The sequence below is a fragment of the Eurytemora carolleeae genome, unplaced genomic scaffold (genome assembly GCF_000591075.1).
Source record: "Eurytemora carolleeae unplaced genomic scaffold, Eaff_2.0 scaffold135, whole genome shotgun sequence".
NCBI classification, from domain to species: domain Eukaryota; kingdom Metazoa; phylum Arthropoda; class Copepoda; order Calanoida; family Temoridae; genus Eurytemora; species Eurytemora carolleeae.
The window spans coordinates 22548-40363 of record NW_019396194.1 but is presented as its reverse complement, the minus strand read 5'-3'; the positions used below and the strand labels follow the sequence as shown (position 1 = coordinate 40363).

The window sequence follows — 17816 nt, the reverse complement described above, 5'->3', positions numbered from 1 at the left end:
GTTTTTTATTGTTTAAGTATAACACACATTTGTCTTGCCCCCCCCCCTAACCAAATGTCTAGAATTGCGCGCCTGCCCCTCCCCCCCACTTCATAAAAGTCATAATTACGGGCCTGGTCTTAAAAATAGAAGAGTAATTTTATCTTACGGGGTGTACCACATCTTATCGTCAATCGGTATAAATTACGATTTTTGAGACTAATCAGAAAGTTTGAGAAAAATAAATCATTTTGAAAAATTGAATAAAGGCTAGTATCAGAATTTTCTAACGGAAAATGCTAGGTTTTTTGAGTATTTTGGGTTTATTTGGGCGTTAAAACTTGAGATAATCTAATAAGATATGGGACGCTCTTCAGATCTGCTTAAAAAACTTAAATATTAATTTACTATCTAGATTCTAGGCCCTTCACGACAGCTTGCGTTCACCTGACCAGAGGACAGCTACTAATCCAGCTGTCACAGCTGATAGTCTAGCTGTCATAACTAGTAGTCTGGGGGCGATTTATTCATAATCACACTTCTTTAAATCTTAAATTATTACATTCATTACACCCTAGAAATAAATAGAATTTATAGACCATAAAATAAAATTTAGTTTTGAAGAAAAATTCTAAAAATTTCTATTCGATCTTTTGACAGCTTGTGATTTCCGCACCCCTGGCCATTCTTTGGTGTATAGTGTATATGTATATACATATATTTAGAAGCTGTTATCAGGGGCGTATTCACGAATTTGTCCAGGAGGGCTCAGCACCCATTGGAGCCTGAAAACCCCCTGAAATCATAGATTTCACTGGTCCAGGTGGGGGCTAAGCCTCCATGACCCCCCCCCCTAAATACGCCCCTGGCTGTTATCTTGCATTATATATATACATTTGAAGCAGCTGTTTTTCTATTACATTAGCCCAGGTTTGTATATAAACAAACACATTAAAAGCAGACACACAAAACTTCTATGCATTTGGAGATAGCAGGTGCTTCATACGAAATTTAACAAAACATGCCAGCCCCCCCCCCCCCCCCCTCCAATTGGAGGTGGGTTACCAGGGACGACCAAAAAGTTTCATTCCTAAAGTAGACACATAAAGAACGCTGGTTTAAATTGAATGGAATTTCCAATTCATTAATTGATCAAAACTTCCTTGCTGCATAACAGTGAAGAAACATAAAAGATTTTGTATAAATGATGTTTTATTGAATATAACAAATGAACAATAAATTATTGTTTTATTTTTTACATACCACGATATATATTTATGCATATATTCAACGCCAATTTGGTTTCGATGGAGTCCTAATTATCAATAACATAATTCAATAAAAAAGATAAATGAGCAATATGAATTGTAGAGAGGGGGTGGGGGGTTGAAGTTTAAAGGGAGAGGGGGGGGGGCTATCACTATTTTAAGTTAAACCTTGCGGGTAGTCTTTTTTATTCTATTATTAAGGTGTACATAAAGTAAAGTACTGAGTGTACATGTACAATATATTGTGCCGAGTATTTTTAACAATAAATATAACTGTACAGTGTACAGTGTACAGTGTACAGTGTACAGTGTACAGTGTACACAATTCATAAATACGACAACTTTGTGACTAGTTAATCAAATGTTTAGAAAAGTGTTTAAGAAAATTGAAAGCCAATTTCTCACACCAAGAGTGTAGACTAATCGGAACTGTTTAAATCACATCCGAAGTACAAAATGTCAAGGTTATGATATACATGTTGGGGAGATAAATTTATACCTCGCGTAAACGATAAACAAAATTGGAAGACAAAAATAAAAATGTGTTCATACGCGGCCTTGAAAAGAAAATTTGATTAAAATACTTTGTTTAAACAAAACCAATCCAAAAGCCATCTAAGTAATCTGGTAACAGAAAATGAAATAATTTCCGTTGCTGTTGCACGTACGTTTTAACAGATATGCTTTTCTACAAACTTAATTTATCACAAGAATGGGTTATCTTCAAGCTGCTGCGATTTATGAAGCTTTGTTGATTTTTAGAACTTTTGAATAAAGGTAGAGGAAAAAACGCAGAATGAATTTAAAAAACACATCAGAAAAAAATTTCGAAGTACTTAAAAACTTTCTCTAGATTCTAGATATGTCTCATTTAATCAGAATTTTCTAAGTGAAGAAAAAAATATATAAAAATCAACTTTACTTTTTAATTTGAATTGGCCATTAGAGAAAATCACTTGTGAGTGTACATTCCATTTAGTGACGTTCATCTGAATAAGGTATCGCCCTTTTACCACGTAGAACCAATGCAGATAGGTTGCGAAGAATAAGATATTTTATGATTCGTATGATGAGGATCCGAGCTCTCTGGCAGGACTGGGAGGAGTGCTCAGATTACTAGAGTTGTTTGACCCAAGGGAGTGACGGGGAGACCCGTCCAAATTTGTATCCTGAAATAAAAATAAATAAAAAATAAATGAAGACTGCAAATCTGATAAATATCTGTACTTCTCAAGAATAAAAAAAACACTTTAGGAATTATTAAGAAACAGAATTGAATGGGGAAAAATGTATCTTTGTTCACTTTCATAACTCAATTCATTTTGAAGCTTTTAAGATACAACAAGAGGAGATGTACTAAATTTGTTTTGATTTTGATCATTAAAGAAAGAAGATTAATTGACATATTGATACCGGGGGAAATCTACTTACATAAAGATGAGGATGGTTTGTATTCTGATAAATATTCATGTATGAAACATCATGACTGCTGTGTGACCCAAGAGACCCCTGTCCAGATTGATTTGACCCAAGAAGAGACCCTTGACCGGACTGCCCGGAGGTTGACCCAATCAGCGATCCTGATCCTGTTCCGAGTCCAGAGGTTAGGAAGCTGGAGTCGTTCTCCGGAGAGCGGGGGAGGGAGGAGGAGCTAGCCCGCCCCATCATGAGTCCGGGGCGGGGAAGAGGACGCCCTAGGGCAGGGGGCGGAGTTCCTGAATTCCCGCTTCCATTCAGATAGGATCTCATACCCGCCTAAAATAAATGATAAGATTATATTCACAGTAAAAAACCGGTAGAAAAGCAAGTTCAAAGCAAGCTAGGTAGGTATCAACATTAGTTTTATCCACTATGTATTTATAGGTGTTAGATGAATTTCAAAATAGTTTAACCGTCTGCGATATTTTTATATTTTGGTTCCTGAAAAAAAACAAGTATTAACAAATTCTATAAAAAAACCATTTGTGCAGCATGTGTAATTTCAGTGAAAATCAGGTGATTTAAGATTGTTTAGCAATATAAAAATTTAGATATTAATGAAAAAGGAGTAACACTCATGCCTCAAATTAGAAATGATAAAACCAATCAAAAATTGTCAGTGAAGAGGGTGTCAATTAAAAAATTTGAAGTAACTAAAGATACTTTAAAGAAAATATTAATCAAAATGTTTAGTTTGTACAAGCAGGGACTATTAGTGGCATAAAACCAACAATGTTGCTTCGTAAGTTTTAAGATTTTAGTTAATGAAGCACTAGTTCAAATTGTAAGTAGACTATTTTGTTTTAAGATTATATGCAAAGCCGGGAAATACACCGGAACAGTCAACACAGTAGTAACCTAAATATAATTTTCATCCTCAATCCTTGGAAGACGTGGCCTTGGTTCCACACTGAAAGCTCTTCGATCACCGGTTCCTCGTTCTACACCGCGCTGTTCTAATGAAGCGCTTCGGAAGAAACTTGGCCGTCGACGAAAACTAAACTTTCTGACAAGATTTAGCTTAGTGGAAGATATTTCTCTCTCAATGATATCTTGAAGGTCCCAGGAACCAGACAAGGATGAGGTGTCTGATCCTTCCTGGTAATTTATGAGAAAATGATAATTATATTAACCCTGTATAAAACCGGTTTTACCCTTGGTTGTTGGCTACCCAGAAACAGAGAAAATAGTTGAATGGAATAATTGTACAAAAGTTACAAACCAAATAATAATTTGAATTGCAATAACTGGATCTGGATTTAGGGAGGTAAACCAAAGGATTACTAAATACAGCTGTAAACCGTTACCTCTGAGTGACTGATGGATCTTTGAGGAGGAGGTGGATGTGAGGGTAGGCGAGGAGGGTTCAGTTTACTTCCAGATTGGTGAAACATTGATTTGACTCTCTGTACAGGTTGATTTAATGTTACCGGGGTACCAGCAGGGACCTTAACAAGGATAAGAGATAACAATGGAAGAAATGCATTAAATAACATCACTGAAACTCAAATACATATTCATCTTCCAATAAAATTTACTGATTTCTTTTTTACCAGAAGATATTCTGGAAGTTTTAAACAGTATGTATTAAGCTTTAATGTCTAAATTTTAAGAATTCCACATAAATCTTTTATTATAATTTTAAAAATATTTCCTAAAAGCATTGAAAATCATTGACCTCTCACAGTTTATTTTTTTAGACATAATATTTTGCTAAGACTACAAAGAAGTTGTAATAATAAGTTTATAATTGAAAACCAACCTGGTCTGCTGTTTCCAATGTTGTGGGAAGATCAAGCAATCTCTGTATCTGAATACCGTCTCCAGGTCCCATATGAGAGATATGGTTGAAGTTTGATGGGGCAGATATCATCTTAGATCTTCGGTCAGGATTCCTAGACAATTCGAGGATTACAAAAATAAATGCATTATACATTATGTAAAATAACGTTAACTCTACATTAACACATCTGAAAAAGCTGTTTTCGAATCAAGTATATTCAGAGTTAAACTCAAAATAAATACCTCTCTAAAAACAGTTAATTCAACAAAAAAGGACTTTTAAATCAGAGTAGCAAAGGAGTTGCAAGGAAACGTATATAATAAAAGTATTATAGAAAGAAAAATATAATTTAAATAACAGGATTTTTCCCAGCTGATGGTAAGTTAGCGGAGTTTTAACTTCTTAAGTTTATAGGGGTTCCTATCCAATTTTGAAATTTGCACGACAGCTAGAGATGTGCATCGTTTTTGTAAACAAACAATTTTTTAGGGTAATGATAGTGTCATTTAGAAAAAAAGGAAAGATGGACGAATGACTTGAATCGTTCAGAGAAATAAAAAACTATCTTGTTTTAAAAACACTCTTTCCAAAAGTTTTGAAAACCGATTGCTTTTTTATTGAAGGAACAAATTGACATGAACAATAGTTCTGTGAGAAAACAAAGGAAATAGATGAAAAATGAACGAAAATTTTTTTTGAACATACAAATAAAACGAAAAAAATTGGGTGTTCACGAAAAATGAATTAACAAAATGAAAAAAAAGCCGAACACACCATGTCTAAGAACAGCTTGAACTATGTAGGACAGGTAGCCAGATTCAAATTGGCTGTGGGAGAAACTCTTATCTTAACTACTGGGAAGGTTTTAGTCATGTAAAGGACAGTATTATTTACATTCAAAATATGGGGTCTGCCCATGGTGAAGCATAAAAAAAATAACAAGCTAAAGTTTAAGATGGATAACAAAATAAACTTACCGTTCTCACCATAATAAAAACTAATTTCTGTACCAAAACAAGTTTTTATTTTAAAATATCGATCAATAATAAAATGTGCCTGCAAGGAACATTTTCTTCACAGACAAAAAAACTCTATTAAATAATTTGTCTTTTGTCTTCATCCTTTTTTTAAATAACAAAGTTCAGATGTCAACTTCAGATATCCTTTCTTTTCAGCTAGATTTTTAATATAAAATAATAAAAACTTAAAGTTCTATTCTAATATCAAGGAAACTGAAATAAATATAAAAAGGTTTAGCATTTATTTCTAAGATTATACAGGAGGTGGGAGTTTACACAAAAACAAGTGCAGGTTAGTCTATGAAGCTATGCCACATATCTCCATCTACGAGGGAAGTGCTAGATCTAATACTGGGGTTGTCATAGTACATCTAACATGAAACCTTGCAGTACAATTACCGTGTCATAGTGCTAAGGTTGGATAGGTTGTTCATAACAGGACTATCCAAAAGCATCTTCAAAGGCCCACTAAAGAAAGTTTGAGATAACCATGATGAAGCCAAATATTGGGACAAGAATGGGACAATCCATCTACTCTACAAATTTATTTTTTCATATATATTAAAAGTGCTGATACATTGAAACCTAAAATATTTGATTGAAGGACAACAAAATAGAATTTGTAATCATTATCTTGCGAATAAAACAAAAAGATTAAAATTAGGAGGTTTAAATGATTTCGTGCTAAAAAATTATCTTAGGCTGGGATGTAGAAAAAGGCCAAAAGATGTTAAGATCTCTTTAACCAAAATGTTTCTTAACACCTTTTAACAACACTGAAAAGCATTGAAATATATCCACTCCTAGAACCTTTTTCTTCAATACTTGTTGTTTCTAAGAGTGTATTACCCCAGATAAAAAGGACAAGATTTGGAAACATTGATTAACATACGAGTGTCTACGTGAGGTTTGAGAAGGATAATCCTCTGCAATAGATCTGGAATCCTCAGGGATATAGCGTGACCCTCTTCAATTGACAACTTGGTAGCAATATAACCAAGAGGGACATCCCTTTACTCCTGTTGTTATACAAAGAGGGTTTCCAAGTCAAGATGATCTGAGTTTTGCAATTTTGTTCCTAATACTAATGGTCCTAACCATGAATAAAAAAAACAAATCAAATGTTTTCCCTTAAAATGTAAATCATGATTAAAATCAAAAGAACCCACATTGAATCATAATTATATAAGTACTGTGAATCAAGTAACCCCAAATTGTATTTGTGCTAATTGACAACATTTCTACTGAAAATAGACATGATGCCAATTACCTACAAAAATTATCTTAAACATTACAATAGGCCCTTTTTTAAAGTCCCAAATAGTAGAATTATCAGGGCAAGTATTCTTAACAGGGAATTTCTACCAAATTGTAGCCTATGCCTGTAGTAGGCTTGAGTTGAATCAGCCAACCCCCTCTGGCAGGAGAGTGAAGTTGAACGTGAAGTTAGAGTTAGCATTGACCAGCCCCAGTCCCTAAAGGGGGTTGTTATACCATCAATAGTCAGGCAATCATAAAATACATCTTGTTAATAATAATCTATAAGAAATAAGCTCCTAAAAAAAATTTCTGATACAAATTATTATAATTGTCCATTGGCCATGTGGGGGGTTTTACTGCTCTTACTTACATACAACAAAACAATTAGTGGAACATTGGGTCAAGTAACTCATGTTTATTGTGGGCCAACATGTCAAGAGTCAAGTAAAAAATAAGCTTGTGAATAAACCAAGAGTCATCCAAGATGAGCAATTTTTTTATCAAAAAGTATTACTGTTGGGTATCAATAGACTTTCTTGACCAGTAAAATATCCCAATATCTATGAAAGATCCTAAATATTCAGTATCTTAGAACATAACTTCCTTTCCGAAGTTTTTAGAAACAACATATAAATATACAAGAAGCTTAACATTATAATAGATCTTCTTAATTTTTTTGATCACAAAAAAAATTCAATCAAAATGGAATGTCATATAATGTGATATAATATAACATTTCTGTAAGAACATCAAAAGAACCATCTTACACCATCTTAAAGAATTAACTAACCCAGATCTTTTTCCAGTTTCCACTAACCTCACAGGTTTATATAAATATGCAAGCAGCTTTCTTTAAGTTGCATATTACTAATATTTATAGAAGCTTTTTAATCATTGCTGATCAAAGCTTTTACTTAATCAAACTTTATTCCTCAAGAGATTATGTAAATGAAAACCTTGACAAATAATTACTTCAATATTTGTGTTTGTGATAGATATTACAAAAGTATAGTCCAGGACACTTCCTACAAATCAAGATTGAGTGATATGAGTGGAAAGTAAGTTTTAGGCGAGAATATGCTTTAATATAAAAGTTAACCAATACATGCATGCAAATGAACTTACGATTTGATTTGTTTGTTTGCATCTCTGATACTGAATCTTCTTCTGGTTCTTTGAACTGGTCTACCATCCCGTCCAAGAACAAGACTGGGCTTAACAACACACAACATGTCCTCTAAACACAGAATATTTCCATTAATACCAAGTTGACCGAAAAAGTTAAAGCCATAACAAGGTCAATGAAAAAAAATAAAAGATGCAATTTGTGTCTGATTACTGGATACTTGTCATCAGATGAATTTCCAAGTTTGTTTGCCATGAAATATTTTTATTTTAATTGTTAATGTTCCTAAATTCATGCGTCTCCATTCTTCACTGAAAAAATAATTTTGCCAAAATATTAAAAAAGAAAAAACTTTTTAATTGTTGATAAGCAGGGCAAAAATGAAGAGGCTATAGTGATAACAAGAAAACTGTAGAATAGGAAGACGACATTAAAGCAATATTATAAAGAAATATTAATAATATTTAATGTTGTTTCAAGGCAGATAGCTTTTCTTAAAGTTAACTTGAGTTCAAAAGTCGACTTCCTATTCATTCCAGAGTTTTCTGGTGATCACTGTGCGCAAATAGCCAAAATTATGTTGCCAGATGTTATAAGCATTCAGGCCTATATAAGCCTACAAACATTGTAATATTTTCAGTTAAGTTCAGAGCCTCGGCTCTGGTTAACTCATAACTCACATTATTAATAAAAACCCATTTAGCAAAAACCTATTTATTAGAACTAAGAATGATTGTTTAAACTTATAGATTGGACTTGAATAGTATCTAGTGTTGGAGAGATAGTTAGTTGTCTCCCAGCTAGTATAAATACTGTTTGAAAAAGACACTATAGGAAAAAAACATCACAACTGTAAAACAAATCAAAATCTTAAATATCACAACTCCAATATGCATTGATGCAATATTGCCTACAAAGAAAAGATGTATTTAATGTCAACAAAACGATTCTACTAGCTTGGGAACCCAGCGCTGCCCAGGTTACTCAAAGTTACTCCCGCCTTTTACCCGCACTTGGTCGATTTTACAGGAAAACTAAACAGTCAATCCACTCAACTTTGAATATCAAAACCAAGCTAAAGACATTGCCTTGGCTCTCCCGAGTTCCCCAATCAAAATTTGGTCAAGAGGTTTCTGATTTATAATCGGACAAACAATCAGACAGACAAACAGAGGTTATAACTTTACATATATAGATTTCTGGTTTACCTTTGTGAATATTACTGAGGAAAGTTACATGAGGAAGCTCCTGTAAGAGTGAAAGATTAAGAAGTCCAGATTTTAACAAGTATTTGCTGAAATGAGTGAAAATTTAAAAAAAACGGTGTATTTTCCAGGATAAAATCCGTACAATCCGTACAATTTGAAAACAAATCCGTACAATCCGTACAATCCGTACAATCCGTACAATTTTAGGGTTAAAAAAAATCAATCCGTACAATCCGTACATTTTGGCCACCCTGCAATTAATTTTCCCTCCCCCAAAATCGTCCAAGAGTAAAATTGAAGTTTTTATTGAGTTTTATTTTCCCAAAAGCCACGAGATTTTTTTGCAATATATATAATTTTTTTAAAATTTCTGATCAAATTTTTTTCTTTTCTCACCTGTAAATTGTAAACCCTGACTGGTATCCAACACAGAGTCGACCATCAGCGAATACATCCAAGCTCTGAGCTTGCGCCGGAAGAAGAACCTCGCGCAGGCGCGCATGCCGCGTTTTTAGTCTTGTGATCTCATAAATAATAACCTGCAACACATTACTCGGTGATTTCTAATCAAATGTGCCGTGGGCCCATTCCTTCAGAAAAGAGAAAACCTCACGTGAATATCTATATATCTTTTAACCTAAACTAACCTCCCGACTAATATAATCCCACGGGGTTGTTCTTTTTCAGAAGAAAGTGGGGGGGAATCGGAAAAACAATCAGACAGACAAACAGAGATTACAACTTTATATATATAGATAGAGATTTCTGGTTTACCTTTGTGAATATTACTGAGGAAAGTTACATGAGGAAGCTCCTGTAAGAGTGAAAGATTAAGAAGTCCAGATTTTAACAAGGGACGCGTTTTACGAATATTTATCGTCTGACACCATTCACCTAAAATAACAACGTTAAGTAGATCATGTTCAGTAGAATGCTGAAAAAGAGGTGCACTCAAATAACTCTTAAAAGGGGGTTACTTAAGAAAAAATTAGAAAAAGACACAAAGACACGTTGAATAACATTAAAACACATAAGTTGCTCAGGTTAACTGAAATAACATTTAAAAAAGGGTTCAATTAGAATAAATTATAAAAAGCGGGCCAAATAAAAAAGCATGTAAACAGAAATTCACACGAAAAAGGCGTTTATGCAAGGTCATTTAAAAAAAGCAGTTTAACAAAGGGTCAATTAGAATAAATTATAAAAAGCGGGCCCAATAAAAAAGCATGTAAACAGAAATTCACACGAAAAAGGCGTTTATGCAAGGTCATTTAAAAAAACATTTTTAATAAAGGGTGACTGAAAATTGCGCTTAAATGGAGGGTCACTAAAATACCACTGTAAGCGTAATTTCAAGTGAACCACCATGCAAAGAGGGCAATACCCGATCTGCTGCGGTACCCTTAGACCCTCAAAGGTTTTAAGGGTACCGTTAAAAAAAGGGCATTCCCCTCTTTGCAGGGTGGTTCACTCGAAATTACGCGTAAAGTTCCTTTACGAATAATAATCACTTTAATCAAGATTTAATTACCTGCAGCAGCATCAAAGACATCAATATGAGTATCACTGTAAACAAGAAGGAAACCATCTGGAGTTGTAGCGATTGCCGTGGGTTGCGCCGGATACATGATCTCCAGGTCACGTGATTTCCGGCCCTGTAGGTCAACATACACTCCCAAGGAGTTGAAAATTAGTAAAAATTCTCCCCTGAAATAATACAATTATTATTAGTTAACAAAATAAACAAATAACTTCTATTCTGCAGGAGTCCATACAAATCCATCTAATACGATCCCAAATTTTGATTGATTGATATTAGGGGCAGAAATTAACCATGGTGTTATCGTAAACAATTGGAAGTATGATTGATGTCAAGTTGAAAAAAATCCATACTGCAAAATGTATATTGCAATGGGGTGTTTATTTTTTGTACATCATAATTTTTCTCTTAGGTTGATTACTGATATATGCATCTTTTAACACCCCAAATGCAGTACACATTTCTGAAGTCTTGACATACACAAAAACTTGCCAAAGTTCATAATGACACAGAAAGTGTAATTTCATGCTCCTAAACGTACTTTTAACCCCGATCCCATTTGGGATCAGAAATGGAATGATCTGGGCCTCTGACAATCTGGAGATCAATGGAAATATTCAAATCTTTAAAGAAGGTAAAACTTCCTGTTAAAAAATATCAAAAATTGTGAAAATTCTTGAGTTAAAGAAATTCACTGAACCATGAGACAGGAAAAATACAGGAGTCCTGGAAGACTACGCTTACTATTAAGCTTCTGACCCTTAACTAATGCAAAACATTGATCTGCGGCATCTTTACTCAATCATATTATTCGTTTTCCGGACATACATAGTTACCCAAATAGGATGATACGTAAAGACGACCTAAAACCCATAAGATATGATAATCCCAAGTTTAAATTAACTATTAAATGATTTTGCAAAGAAAGGCACAAGTTTATAGATGAAGGAAATCATGGATAAAAGGAAACAGGCAGTATATATTCAATACACTCGTCTCTGAAGTCTCATTCAAAATTCCAAAATTGTCATTGAAGATTAAAAAATCTAAAATTACATACCTAGGAAGTTCAATGGCCCCTAGAGCATCTACAGGATTGTATGCTAGGAAACCCAGCATCTGATTGTCAGGATGAACCAAGGATAACGGATGCTGGTCGCCAAGTAAACTAAACACCACAATACAGGGGTGTATATTTTCTTGAAAAATCGTAATCATTTTTTTAGTTTATCAATTATTGTTACGTTTAGATATTTTTGTTCTTAACGCGCTTACCTATACAGCCCTTGGTATCCGCAACTTTGATCCATTCTGTTTCCGTGTGCTCCAGAGCGCGGATTGGAACTAAGCGCATTTGTCGCTGACGGCCAGCCAGACAAATTATAAGTTGTTCTTCCTGAAAAGGAAAAAACTTTTATTTTTTTTTGTATTTTAGAAACTTGGACGACTGATGAAAAGAATTGAGATGTCTTTGAGAAATCTTTCAATCCTTTAAAATCATGGACTTGAGCTCCCGTACATGTAAGTTCCCAAGAATACATTTACTTTAAGCTGAGTGTGAATTGTGAGGTGTTCGATTTCAACCGACTTCTTAGCTACTTCTTTACCCAAAAACCCAAAAATTCATCCACTTTTGGCAATGTTTTCGGTTCAGGGTATATTTATCAGAGTTACCCCCCCCCCCTCGGGAAAAAAATATTTTTNTCCCCCCCCCCCAAAAAAAAATTTATTTTCCCAAATTCAGCGATAAAAAAACTTTTCACCCCAACAAAATGATGGTCTTCAAACCTGAAGATATTCGACTTGATGAAGTTTCTTTCCTTCTCCAACACGACAAATTTATAAACATTCAAAATTTCTAGAATTCAAAAATGTTGATTGAAATAAAAGATGAGTTAAAGAACTGTAAGCATAGTTAAAAATGACCCTCCAGGCAGAAATTACAATGCCCGATTCATAACGGTACACTAAAAAGCTTTGTCTGATCAAGTATGCATTAGATATCAATGTTTATAATTTCAAAAAAATATTATTTTTATTTGTGGTTTTTCTACAACAGTTGCGAATTTCTAATGCAGGAAAACACAAAGGAATTATTTGAATTAAACATAATAACTAACAGTTCTTCCACGGTATTGATCATACAAAGATTAAAAGGGTACCGTTGTGAATCGGGCATTGTTATCATTGTATGGAGGGTTACTTAAACTAACGCTATCAGTCTCTTTAATAACGAGAAAGGAAATAGATAAATTAGTTAATGAATAAATAAGGGAAATGAGAAAATATATGAAAATTAATAAATAATGAAATTAGACTGAAAAAATTAATTGAGGAAATGGATGATATTTTTTAGATAAAAGGATGAATTAATAAAAGAAAAAAAAAACAATAAAAAAATATATAAGTAAATAGTTATAAATGTAAAAAAGTGGAAGTAAAAACTTATGAATTGATATTGAACTAAATGTTACAACACCCTGAAGTTTAGAATAAAAAAATAAAAAATGGAGATGAAATTAGTTGAAACTTTTGAAAAAAGAATGATTTATGAAAAACTCACCGTCTCTCTCCAGGTCTACTGAGTAGAGTCCCTCCTCTGTACCCACGACCAACCTATCCTGGTCAATCAGACAGGCGGACAGGGCGTTCTTGATCACAGTCACCTGGTTGTCCATTACCTCTTTGCACTTGTACACGGTCCTAAATAAAAATTTGAGATATTCACGAAATCTTTTCAAAAAAGTGTAAACAATTTTGAAGCATCAATTTTTCTAAACATAGAAATGTTTTTTTATTTTTAAGTTTTCATTTAAATGCCCTTTCGCCGAAATGCCCGATTTACAAAGGTACCCCTTAAATGATTTTCAATAATAAGGAAGATAAAGTCGGTTTACAGCTTGCAGAGATTCCAATTCTTGCAATTTCCTATACCTCTTAGGTAACAGAAATCTCCAAGTCAATTTAGTGGAGGAACGAAAAATGAAAATATCCGATTTTAAAGAGGCTTTATTGATATCTAATTTTTTTACGATCAGGATTATTTTATCCAGGGTAAAGTTGTGAATCGAGAATCACTGGATCTGAAGATCAGAGCTGAAAACTTTAGAATCTGATATCCTAAATCCCGATCTGTTAATTAATCTGGAGATTAAATTCATGAGGACAACAAGCAATATTTAATCTGGAGATTAAGAAAAAGAGTGGATCAAGCATTAATCCCGATATCCACCATTCTAAAGTTCCCAGCTCTGGTTTAATTTATATATTTACAATGTGAATATACCATGTATTTATTGTACACTGTCAAAAGCGTCATATATAATATTGGATTAGCTTAAATATCAAAATATTTACAAAATACGTAACTTTTTTAAAGGTTATATGAATAAACAAACGATTAAATCTTTTTTATATTTCTGCTTCCGAAACTCCTAATTTAGAGGTTTGTAAGATGACTTGGTAGTATAATAGCTGTATAATAGCTGAAATCGCAAAAGTGTCTTATTTTTCTTCAGAAATAGTGAAATTAAAAACTTTAAAGGATTTTCTAGGCAAAACAACTTCATAAGTAGTGTTCATCGATAAAACCTTAAAACTTTATTGCCGCAACANGGGGGGGGGATTTCCAAGAAAAACATATTTTGTTTACCTATCTGGAAGCTTGTTTTTCTTTAGTATCCTATGGAGCTCGTTGAGTGCTACAACCCATTTTGTTTTCTCACTCTCGCTGTCGGCCAACATTAAGCACTGGTGTCTTATACCTGGGGGGTCCATTAAACTAGTCGTTACACGGAATATACTCGGTACATCCTAAATTTGGAACATCAATGTTTTAACCATTAATTAATCTTTAAAAAAATCTATTTATCGTTGTTTATATTTGAATACTGTGTTTGTTAATTTTCCCGTAACGACTGAACCAATCAGAAAATATTGTTGTTGCACGAAGAATGCACGTAGATTTAGATTCATTTTGCATCTATGATTTAATAATATTCTAACTTAATTGTATTATTCACCTTTTTAGATGCATGGATGACGTCACTTTCTCGTACACTCGACACTTCAAACTCCGGGTCCCGCATATCTAATACCTGATTACAGGACATGGATTAATTGATTAATTTATAACCATAAAAACAATGAAATCCCAGGCCCCCCCCCCTCTCTCCCACGTCATGTGATATGGGTCCCCGTACCGCCCTGCCCAGCTACACAGGCAGGTGCTCGAAACTGCCACTGAAAAGTTCATTAATTTTACATTAATTTAAAATTTTATTAAAAATTAATTTTTCTAAAATCCATTTTAAAACTTTCCTTAATTTGAGAATAAATTGAATAGAAAATAGTTTTCAGAAAATTGAACAATATTTCTCAGTGTAACTTTAAAAGAGATTTAATTTTAAACTAAATTACAGACGTTGAGTGTTAAAAAAGTATAACATTGTGGTTTAAGAAAAATGTTATGAATTGCCCTTCTTCAATGTAAGTTAACGGAGTACAAACATTTACTGAGCATTCTTTGAAATAACCAAATTTCTAAAATTAAATATGAGATTTCATCAAATAAATAAAAAAGGAGTAGAACTCCCAATATCATTAATGAAATAAAAAATGTCATGAAATAATGGGATCCTACTGATTTTGATTATTTCTTCAATTCCCCTTAATTTCTAAATCTAGATTTCCAAAATTGTCCAAATTCTTTTTTGGTTAATTTTGATGTGAACATTTGTTGTGCCATTTAATAATTAGGAATCTTTCAATTATCTCTCATTAAAAATATATTTTTCTGATATTTTAAACGATATTTTGCCACTTAATTCCGGATCCATGGATATGGTTCCGGATCCAAGGAGCTAATAAAATATTGTGGAGCTAGTGGATTTTTTAAAGGTTGGGGTTGGGGTATCTAATTTTACCTGTGAAACTGCCACTGCTGGAGCTGTAGCCTGGAGTTCGTAGAGAAACAATTTAAAATCACAAACCACAACAAACTGTCTTTGCCAACCTTTCTTTACTCCGCCGGGCTTAGGTACCTTGACGTAGCCCTCGTAGGCTGTACCTATACCCCTGGTGGGGTCAATTCCCAAGGGACGTTTAGTCTGGTCGGGGGGAACCGGACACATGGCCGGCACACGATCTTTACACCGAATATGACAAGCAAACCCACAAACCTCACACACAACACCCTGAAATAAAAAAATATTTTCAATTTATTCAGTTTTGCAATGTCATGGTCGCGGTTTTGGTCATTGGTCAATGTCAAAAAAGTTGTGTGAGTGACTTATATTGTGATTGTCATTCAACAGTATCTAAAAGGAAATATTACCCAAACCCCAAGTATTTACTATAATCGCAGTTTCAGATGCCTTAGATAAGACATATCGGATAACGAATATTAGAGGTATCTTAAAAGTTCATTCAGAAGTGATCATGATCGTGGTCATAATCTTTATCTTGATCATTGTAATGGTCATGGTCTTGGTCACGGTCATGATTATGTTCTCAGTTATGGTCATAATCAAGGTAACTGACATGTTCTCGCCCTCGGTATTGGACATGGTCAAGGTAATCATGTTAATGTTCTTGATCTTAACCATGGTAATAGTAAAGGTCAAGGTCAAGGTCAAGGTCATGTTCATATTCATGTTCATGTTCATGCTCATGTTCAAGTTGATGTTCAAGTTGATGTTCAAGTTGATGTTCAAGTTGATGTTCAAGTTGATGTTCAAGTTGATGTTCAAGTTGATGTTCAAGTTTATGTTCAAGTTGATGTTCAAGTTAATGTTCAAGTTGATGTTCAAGTTGATGTTCAAGTTGATGTTCAAGTTAATGTTGTTGATGTTGATGTTCATGTTCATGTTCATGTCGATGTTCATGTTGATGTTCATGTTCATGGTCAATGGTAGTGGTCCTGGTCATGGTCGAGGTAGTGCTCTTGGTCATGGTCGAGGTAGTGCTCTTGGTCATGGTCAAGGGCATGTTCTTGATCTTACTCTTGGTCATGGTCCTGGTCATAGTCAAGGTAGTGATTATGGTCATGGTCATGGTCCTGGTCATAGTCAAGGTAGTGATCATGTTCATGTTCATGTTCATGTTCATGTTCATGTTCATGTTCATGTTCATGTTCATGTTCATGTTCATGTTCATGTTCATGTTCATGTTCGTGTCCTGGGTACCTGTCTAGTAAGGCCGACCATGAGACTTGTACAATGATTACACTTGAGAGGAGAGGAAAATGTTCGAATAATAAATTGATGAGACTTGGCTTTTAATATATTGGAGGAGGGGGTTAGCCCCGCCCCCGCCCCTAGTGATGTATTCTGGAGGGGGGCGGAGATCCTGGGGTTGCCCCCAGCTGCCAGGGGTGAGTTTGCAATGTCAGCTGAATGATCTGACATATTTGATCTACTGCTGGCTATTGAAGGAATTCTATTGTCTTCAACATCTCCTTCTTCAGATTCTAAAATATTTATTCATTTTTGAAATTTAATTTATTTCAGAGGGTAGGGAGATGCATTTTCTCAACTAGTAAGTATACGTACAGTGGTCCTGAGAAAGTATTGAACGGAACATCATCGACTTTTTAATAATATCCAAAAAATTTCAGTTTTTTTTTAAGTATATCAGTTTTTGAAAGTGAGCACAGTACCTGTAATTAATTTAAAAAGATCTTTTGTTTTGGGAATTATAAGAATAGGACATTTGAGAATTATTCAAATAGGGCATTTGGGAATTTTTTCTGATAGGACATTTGGGAATTTTTCAAATAGGACATTTGGGAATTTTTCAAATAGGACATTTTGAGGATTATTCACATAGGGCATTTGGGAATTATCAAAATAGACCATTTGGAAATTTTTCAAATAGGGCAGGAATAATTACAATAGGCCATTTGGGAATTATTAAAATAAGGCATTAGGGAATTTTTCAAATAGAACATTTGGGAATTATTCAAATAGGGCGTTTGGGAATTGTTTCCTTTGGTAAATGAAAATTTGATAATGACCTATTGAGTATCTTGTGTGATGAGGTGGAATACTTGTCTCTCTGCCTGGTGTTGTATGCCTAGATACACTGCTCTCCTTCAAGAATTGATCAAGAAACGACATCTGTGAAGACGACCTCTCTCCAAGCACTGAAACAGA

The 17816-nt window shown here is 34.0% G+C and overlaps 1 protein-coding gene across 1 annotated transcript in view; it reads right to left on the bottom strand.

Moving 5' to 3' along the window:
* Positions 1-1173: 1173 nt before the first annotated feature.
* Positions 1174-17816, bottom strand: part of LOC111697813 (serine/threonine-protein kinase MRCK alpha) — a gene marked incomplete at its 5' end in the record, with an annotated part of 38514 nt that continues 21871 nt past the window's right edge. Inside the window, 17 exons of the mRNA XM_023467944.1 lie at positions 1174-2416; positions 2679-3002; positions 3588-3824; positions 4034-4174; positions 4489-4621; positions 7914-8025; positions 9897-10016; positions 10654-10829; positions 11723-11861; positions 11938-12058; positions 12451-12503; positions 13226-13365; positions 14315-14475; positions 14685-14759; positions 15588-15857; positions 16848-17131; positions 17678-17806. Of these exons, the coding sequence (XP_023323712.1) occupies positions 2303-2416; positions 2679-3002; positions 3588-3824; positions 4034-4174; positions 4489-4621; positions 7914-8025; positions 9897-10016; positions 10654-10829; positions 11723-11861; positions 11938-12058; positions 12451-12503; positions 13226-13365; positions 14315-14475; positions 14685-14759; positions 15588-15857; positions 16848-17131; positions 17678-17806 (2729 nt within the window). The remainder of the gene's footprint in view (positions 2417-2678; positions 3003-3587; positions 3825-4033; positions 4175-4488; positions 4622-7913; positions 8026-9896; positions 10017-10653; positions 10830-11722; positions 11862-11937; positions 12059-12450; positions 12504-13225; positions 13366-14314; positions 14476-14684; positions 14760-15587; positions 15858-16847; positions 17132-17677; positions 17807-17816) is intronic.